Source organism: Rhincodon typus, chromosome 18, assembly GCF_021869965.1.
Source record: "Rhincodon typus isolate 14 chromosome 18, sRhiTyp1.1, whole genome shotgun sequence".
Classification (NCBI taxonomy): Eukaryota; Metazoa; Chordata; class Chondrichthyes; order Orectolobiformes; family Rhincodontidae; genus Rhincodon; species Rhincodon typus.
Genome location: NC_063349.1, coordinates 39506990 through 39515470, shown reverse-complemented (window position 1 = coordinate 39515470; position 8481 = coordinate 39506990). Strand labels below are relative to the sequence as shown.

General features: G+C 38.6%; 1 protein-coding gene across 1 annotated transcript in view; it reads right to left on the bottom strand.

Annotated features, from left to right (window-relative positions):
- Window positions 1-2218: 2218 nt before the first annotated feature.
- Window positions 2219-8481, bottom strand: part of alx1 (ALX homeobox 1) — a 23584-nt gene continuing 17321 nt past the window's right edge. Inside the window, exon 4 of the mRNA XM_020535670.2 lies at window positions 2219-6109. Within this exon, the coding sequence (XP_020391259.2) occupies window positions 5789-6109 (321 nt within the window). The 3' untranslated portion in view covers window positions 2219-5788. The remainder of the gene's footprint in view (window positions 6110-8481) is intronic.

Sequence of the window (8481 nt, the reverse complement as noted above, 5' to 3'; positions counted from 1 at the left end):
AGCATTTGGCCCATATCCCTCTAAGTCTTTCCTTTACATGCAAACATTGAGATGCCTTTTAAATGTTGTAATTGTACCAGCCTCCACCACTTTCCTGGCAGCTTGTTCCATACATACACCACTTTCTGCATGAAAAAGTTGCCCCTCAAGTCCCTTTTAAATCTTTCCCCTCTCAGCTTAAACCTATAGCGTCTAGTTTTGAACTCTGGGAAAAGACGTTGGCTATTCACCGTATCCATGTCCCTCATGATTTTATAAACCTCTCTAAGGTCACCCCCAGCCTCCGACGCTCCAGGGGAAATAGCCCCAGTCTATTCAGCCTCTTCCTATAGCTCAATGCCTCCAACCCTCGCCACATCCTTGTCAATCTTGTCTGAACCCTTTCAAGTTTCACAGCATCTTTCCTACAGCTGGGAAACCAGAACTGAATGCTGAATTCCAAAAGTGGCTGAACCACTGTCCTATATAGCCATAACAATAACCTCCCAGTCTTAGACAGTAAGACGATGAACAGCTTACTCTTAACGATAATTTACTTGAAATTAAAATTGGAAGCTTCTCAAGCTGTACTCAAGAGCACTTGTAACTGTTTTAGTGCTTATTTTTAATTGCAACTTACAACCTATTCACCCTTCACACCCACTTTGGTGGGAATGGTATGGGCTGTGGATGTGTGTTGTTGGTGAGGGACATGATATCAAGTGAATGAGACAGGTTCAGAGGTGCATAAAATAGAGAATGATTAGTGTATTTTTCCTGTTGCTTTCTCCCCACCTTTTTGCTTTGACACTTCAGATGCGGAAAGGCCTTCCTGGCCAGATGAGTTGGAGCTTAATTTAAATTATAACGCCATTTTAAAATTGGGGACAATTATGACCTTACTATCTTCTGCCCACCAACAATGCTGACAGTAACAAGGATCCAGGGCCCAGGTGATTTTTTTTTAAACTTCTGCTTGCATAAGATTACCTTATGCCTGCCCTAACCCAAACGTTTGCTCTCATAATACCCCAACTCATCCACTCCCAAGCTCAACACTGTCCAGGACAAAGCAACAACTTGATTGGCATCCCATCCACCACCTTAAACATTCTGTCTCTCTCTCTTCCCCCACTGACGCACAGCAGCAGAATATGTCTGCTAATATACAAGACGCACTGCAAGGACTCGTTGAAGCTTTTTCAACAACCCTTTCCAAACCTTTGATTTTGACCAACTAAAAGGACAAGTTCAGAATCACACGACACCAGGTTATAGTCAAACAGATTTATTTGAAAACACTAGCTTTCAGAGCCTCACCTGAACACCTAAAGAAGGAGCAAGGCTTAAAAGCTTGTGTTTTTAAATAAACTTGTTGGATATAACCTGGTGTCGTGTGATTTCTGACCTTGTCCAACACCAGCACCTCCACATCATGGCTAGAAGGACAAGGGCAGTTAATGCATGAGAACACCACCAGCAGCAAGACACACCCCATCTGACTTGGGACTACATTGCTATTTGTTCTCTGTCATTGGATGAAAATCCTGAAACTCTCTTCCTGACATGGAACTGCACCAGTTCGAGAACACAGCTGACCATGACCTCCCCAAAGAAGACGCAACAAAAGCTGGCCTAGCCAATGATGTCTACGTCTTGTGAAAGAGTTTTTAAAAACATAGATTTTACAAACCCTACCAATTGTATTTAACTTTCAGGCGATTATTTCTACAAGGCCCAGTGAAGGTCTGATCTCATTCCCTCCTTGCACCACTGTCATTCCAATTGATTTCAGCTGGGAATTAGAGTCCAGACATGCACGTGGGGTTTTGGAGTTTCTGCAATATCTGGCTTCAAAGGTCTGGCTCATTCATCTCTCTTTTAGCCTCTGTACTTCTGATTCTAATCCTGAGTTAAAATTAACTCTCGATTACAGTTGTCGACATTTTCGACAGTTATTTGTGTTGCAATATGAATTTGATTCTCCATTAAACTTGACCTGTGTGAGTATTCTTACTTATTTATTATCTTTAGCACTGTTTCCGGCCACAGTTTTAATGACCAGAGATCAATGAGTTCCATTGTGTCAAACTCAGAGTGACTGGCTGGTGGAAATGCTGCAATTGTTGAAACTAGGATTCACACAATAAAAGAACACAACAAAGTGTTTCTGGGACAAACCTTTAATAAAATTGCACTTTTCTTTCAGAAATAAATAAATAGAAGTGAACGATGGTGGTTTATTAATTAATTGATTTTATTTTGGACCTTATTCCAAATTTATTTCACAGAACTGAAAACCAAAAATGACAATTAGAATTGTATACAGTCCAAAAGAAATGGGATTAGCCCAGTGTTTAGCTGTGAATTAACCTTTCATTTAACCTGTAATATTCAGTGTTCAATAATCAGTTCAAAACTTTCGACATTCCTCAGACTAAATGTACATAAAAAATGAAAATGAGGTACAGAATTTGAGTACAGAATGCACAGACTACTGATAAACATTGAGCATAGAGAAAACTGAGCTGGATGATTGGCTTGTACATTATATTTTCACCCTTGTTCCTGGGTCTGCAACATAAATAAACCTTCCTCCTAATTAACACTGACTGGTTCTAAAGGGGTGGTTTCATTCAAAGAGGTCTTAGGATGACTGGTGCAGAAATTATTTTAGTTTTATGTTCGGTAAATCTTGTAATTCAATAGTATCACAAAAAGGTTAGATTGCATATATTGAAGGCAAGATGAGATCATTCAAGCTTCTGTAATACAGTCAAACTGTACTAGTGCTCAATTAAGCTTCAGTTTGCAATATTTTGAAACAATCAATTTAATGGAAACAAAGAACTGGATGCTGGAAATCTGCCAAAAAAACAGAAAGTGCTGGAGAAACTCAGTGGGCCTGATAGCATTTGTAGAGAGAAGTCAGCTCTGACACTGGATGTAAAATTTTAACTCTGTTTCTCTCTGCACAGATGCTGAATTTCTCCAGCTCTTTCCGGTTTTGAATCAATTTAATGACATTGGTTTGAAAATCGAAAATGTGATACTAATAGAATAAATATAGTCAAGTCAACCCTGACCTTCACGCTTTGATACAATGCATGTATTGGCTTGAAAGTTACGAGAATCGTTCTTCTAAATCCTGATCTGCAGGTTTTTAAATGGAGGTTTACACATCACCAACCTCTCCAACCCTAGGAGTTGGATGGCAGGAGTGCTGTGAGCATGGGAGAGGAGATTGCCATGTCATGTGGAAAGGCAACTGGTGCCCACCCCCAGCAAAGAGGACTACCCACATTTGGACCGTCGCACCAACCTTTAGGTTGCAGGCCCTCTTCCTCCCAAACCACGCTAAGAAGCCTGACTGACTGACCCCAACCTAACTGCCCCACTGACCTCCCAAGCTTTCCACTCCATAATTCCTCGTCAGGGTCCGACCATGTGAAGCTCCAGCCATGGCCACCTGTCTGGGCTACCAATGGAATGCTGTTGGCCTTCTGACTCTCTGGCAGCAGGACATCCTCCCCTATGGGGGAAGAAGCCACAACCTCACTGTGGTGTCCTCAGACAAACTACTCATCGCTGAGTCAGAATCACCTCTGGCTGAAAAGTAAAACCCACGCCCACCCCAGTCCACATGAACATCAGATTAAAAAGGGTATCTCAGCTCAATATTGTCATATTCATTTTCTCAAATGTCAGCTTGAAACAGAGAAAATGAATAAGATATTTTTAAAAGATATAACCAACTAGATTGCATGAAGGAATAAATATTAAACCTCCACTGAACATACTTACGGTGTTATTTTTCCCTTTTAATTAACGATAAATAACATTCACAGTACTTTTACATCAGCTCAATTTAAGATCTACTAGTGATTTTTAATTCTCAAGTATTCCACAAGATAAATTTAATCAGAATTTAGACTTCTGAGCCCAAAGCTGTCCTTCTTCTTGCAGTTCTGAAAAAATCACACAGGTCCAAGAATTAGCAGAGATTTCCCCAGAGCTACTTTAACAATGATTGGAAATGGTTGATCTCTCTTTTAAGGGAATTTTCAAATAATCTTTATTCAATTCAATGCAATTTTGAAAAGAATATTCAGCCAATTTGAATTGGAAGAACACATAAGCAATAAATGTTTTACCATTTTTAAATCCACAGAATTGGTTATTTTGTAAATGTATTGAATAGAAAAATGAGCACACGCTGGACTTTACTATTGAAATGGGAGAGGCTTATTTGGCAGCTTCTTTGTTTTGCTGAATTGATTGCACTAGAGATTATTGAGGAACAGGAAGAGACCATTCACCCCCTCAATTGCACCCCCCCCACCTTAGGTTGTGGCTCATCTATTACTTTACTTGCATTTATTATCATATGTTTTGATTTTAGTTGGGCAAAGATATCAAGCAATCTCAGTTGTAGAAATTTAAACTGACCCAGCATCAATGGCCTTTAGCCAAGAGATTTCCAGATTTTCACTATCATTTGAGTGAAAAAATGCTTCATGAGTTCAGTCCTACAGTCTAACTCTAATTTTAAGAAAAGGCTTCTTGTTTCAGATTCCACCAACAGAGGATGTGCCCTATTAGATACTATTATCATATTCAACACTTCAATTAGATCAGCCCTTAACCTTTTAATATGAAGGGATTTTAAAGTTTTCATATATAGTGGGGCTTCAAACTAATATTGTTGAAACATACCATAATGCTGTTGCCGTATAATAATTTTTAGATGGTTAAAATATCAATATTTTCTACAACAGTGGTGATATATGTTCCAAACAGTGATTTTATTATTAGCACTGGGAATAGTCAGTTCCAAAATTTAGCATGAGTGAGATTGGCAGGCAACCCATTCTGGAACCTATAGTTGTCAATAACGCTCTATATAAAAATGATGTGTTTTGGGGTTTAAGAAAAACAAGATCAAAATTTGCAAATGACCCAAAAAATGTTTCACAGTGAAAAAGACTTAGTGACTGCAGGACAGAAAAAAAAAATGTGATCACGAATTTTATACAAAAGTAATAACGTTAAGCATACTTGATGCATTGTCACCAATGCCACTTGAATATTATGTTCAATTTAGGCCCCTTTAGGGCCATGGAAAAATACCACAAATGAAAAGCTTAAAGTATGAGGAGACTTTAGATAAAGTTGCTTGTCTGTGAAAAGATTAACAGGAGATCTAATAGAAATGTTCAAAATTCTTAGAGGTTTAATCACATACATTTTGAAAATTCATTTTCATCTGTCAGTGAATCAATAATTAAAGAGATTCAGGTTAAGAATATTAACAATGGAAAACAAGGGGAGGTTCAGAGCTTTTTTTATACATAAGGTTGGTAGGACCTGTTGAAACCTGCCAGAATCAGTGGCCCAAGAAGTATGCCAAATAATCCTTAAATCAGAGGCAGATAAGTATAAGAAAAGGAGAACTAAGGGGATATAAGTTGATGACAGAGGAATGGGGCTGATGGAGAATGCTTTCTGAGACCACTATATTGAGCCAAATGGCATCCTGGTGCAATATAAAACTTTTTGCTTCAATGAGTACAGTACACTCTTTAAACAGCTACACATAACTTTTGATCAACCAATTTAGCTTTTGATTTGGTACTCTCTGTTAGAATTAAAAGAGCTTTACAAAAAAAAACACCTGTGCATTGCTCTCCTCTGATGTGCATTCAACTACTTCCTTGTTTAAAATGTAGCAGCTTATTAAAGTTTTCCAGGAGCAGAATAATCCAATATGTTCATTAATGGTTTGTCTTCTGTTTTCATTAAACCTCCATTACATTGCCCATGATATGTTGGCAGTGTGTTCCTTGGCTTTCATCCGAAGCACAGCAATGCTTGATGATCTCCGTTCACACTCCGGCCTTGGCTCGAAGGCATGTCCATCAGATGAGCCAGACAGTACTGAGTCATTGAAAAGGTTATTGAGAGCAACTTGATTGAACTGGCTCTGGTGATTTGATATGCCCATGTAGGAACTGCCATTTCTGTGTGAGTGAGGGTAAGGTGACATACAGGGGGAAGATTCACGTGGTAATATGCAGGATGAAACTGCTGAGCCAGTAGAGCTATTCCCTGCCCACAAATTGTTTTGCAACTGGAGGAAAGAAAACAGATGAGAGCATGAATGTATCAATTTTCCACTCAGGCTTACTATTCAGCAGCTGCTGGAAACCCAGTAAAACTTCAACCAATTTTGTTTCTTCAGCATTATTATTTAACATTTCACAATACAAATCCTTTTATCTCATTTGTTGAGGACAAAGTTAATCACAGAAAATTTTGTGCTATTTTCCCAAATAATGCTTAGTAAAGAAAGAACATGGAGGAAATGCTTAATTTTAAAATGTCATGCTTTTATTAACTCCTATAAATAACCTATGAATATGATCAATTCTTTGTTGCAACATATAAGAATTTAAAATCTGCTTTTTTTGTTTAATGTTCTAACAGCTCAAGTGAAGATTTTCCTTTTACGTTTCCAGTTAACCAAAATTAAAGTGTTCTTGAGAATAAAGCCTTTGAAATTCTCCTATTCTGAGGATAGGATTACGCCAACAGAACTGCTGGTCAATAAGTCGAAGAAATGGCATAGTAGTAATATCACTGAAGTCATAATATAGAAGATCTATGCTAATGCCCTGGGAACATGGATTTGAATATCACCATGGCAGATGGTGAAATTTGAATTCAATAAAAATCTGGAGCTAAAAGTTAGTCTAATGGTGACCATGTAACCATTGTAAAAACTAATTTGGCTCACAAATGTGCTTTAGGGAAAAAAATCTGCCAACTTTGCTTGGTCTGACCTACATCTAACTCCGGACCCACAGCAATGCTGTTGACTTCTAATTGCCCTCTGAAATGGCCAAGACAGCCTCATGGTTCAAAAACAACTAGGGATGGGCCTTGCCAACCTTGCCAGCAACACCCACATCTCATGCATGCAAGAATTAAAAGAAACTGGTTTCATGCTAAACCTAATCAGAATCCCTGGGTCAGTGAATTTACATTGTTTAAGTATAGTTCCATGGCAGCGCAGTTGAGACTGCCTGAACGCAGAGACTACAGAAGTGCTGTGAAGCTCCTTGTCTTCATTGTAACATATCCAAGCAGATTGGGTAAAATTAATGAAGAGAATGAAAATCCTAGATTGTGAAAAGGAAAGGTTGTTTGCCATGGGAAGCATGGAATTGTTTGAGAAACTAAAGATATTCACTTCTATTCCTTTAGTTTTAAAAAAAGTCAGCATTATCAGATTTTCAAGATGACAAGAAATTCATTCACCTAGAAAGACAAGGGTAGCAGATACATGGAAACAGCACTACCTGTAAATTTCCCTTCAAACCACACAACATCCTGAGTTGGAATTATATCACTGTTCCTATACAATTAACAGAAGAAATCTGAGAACCAGAACTCTGTCAATCATACAATGTTTTTCCAAGGAATTGGGGTGGGGGTGCTGGGGGAGGTAGGGGGAAAATCAACTGTTTCAACAGACTAATGGATTTCTCATTCGAGGACAGATAATGAGGGCTGATCTGCTATTGACATTTTTTATGGGTTTGAATGTTTGACACATTTACTGGCTTTCTGTGCAACTGGAAAGCAATGAATGAACGACATATTTAAAACATTTTCTGTTATATATCCTATTATCTCAGTTGGGTTAATTTCTTAAATGTAATGTTCAGTTTTGAAGAAGAGTCATGCCAGACCCGAAATGTTACCTTTGTTCCTCTCTCCACAGACGATGTTAGATCTGCTGAGTTTCTTCAGGACTTTCCCTTTTCTCTCTGCATTTTTTTCTATAGAATCTTTTATTATCTCTGTTGCCAGCTCATCATTTTGCAGTTTCCATAATGTTTTCTGTCATTCTCGTTGTGTCTTTCTCTCTCTTTCTCTGTAATTTTTGAATTATTTCTCTCACTCACAGTTCCCCTTTCCTCTGATTCTACTATCCTGTGTGAGTAATCCCTGTCTCTCTTTTATTGCCAAGCTGACTGCCTATTAATACCTAAAAATGTTTAAAAACGTCTAAAAGAATAGAAGTGATTTTGTTGTAAATACCCAAAAGGGAAAGGCAAGTAGAACAAGCCATCATAAAGAGATACAAAAGGAATCAGAAATTATTATAATAGGAAGGAAAGAAAAAACATAAATGGCAGTTATAATACAGAAGTTGGAAACAAAATGACCTGGAGATGCATTGAGACAACAAGGTGCAGGGCTGGATGAACACAGCAGGCCAAGCAGCATCATAGGAGCAGAGAGGCTGACGTTTCGGGCCTAGACCCTTCATCAGAAAAGGGGGAGGGGGAGGGGGTTCTGAAATAAATAGGGAGAGAGTGGGAGGCGGATAGAAGAGGGATAGAGGAGAGGATAGGTGGAGAGGAAACAAACAGGTCGAAGAGGCGGGGATGGGGCCAGGAAAGGTGAGTGTAGGTAGGGAGTTAGGAAGGGGAT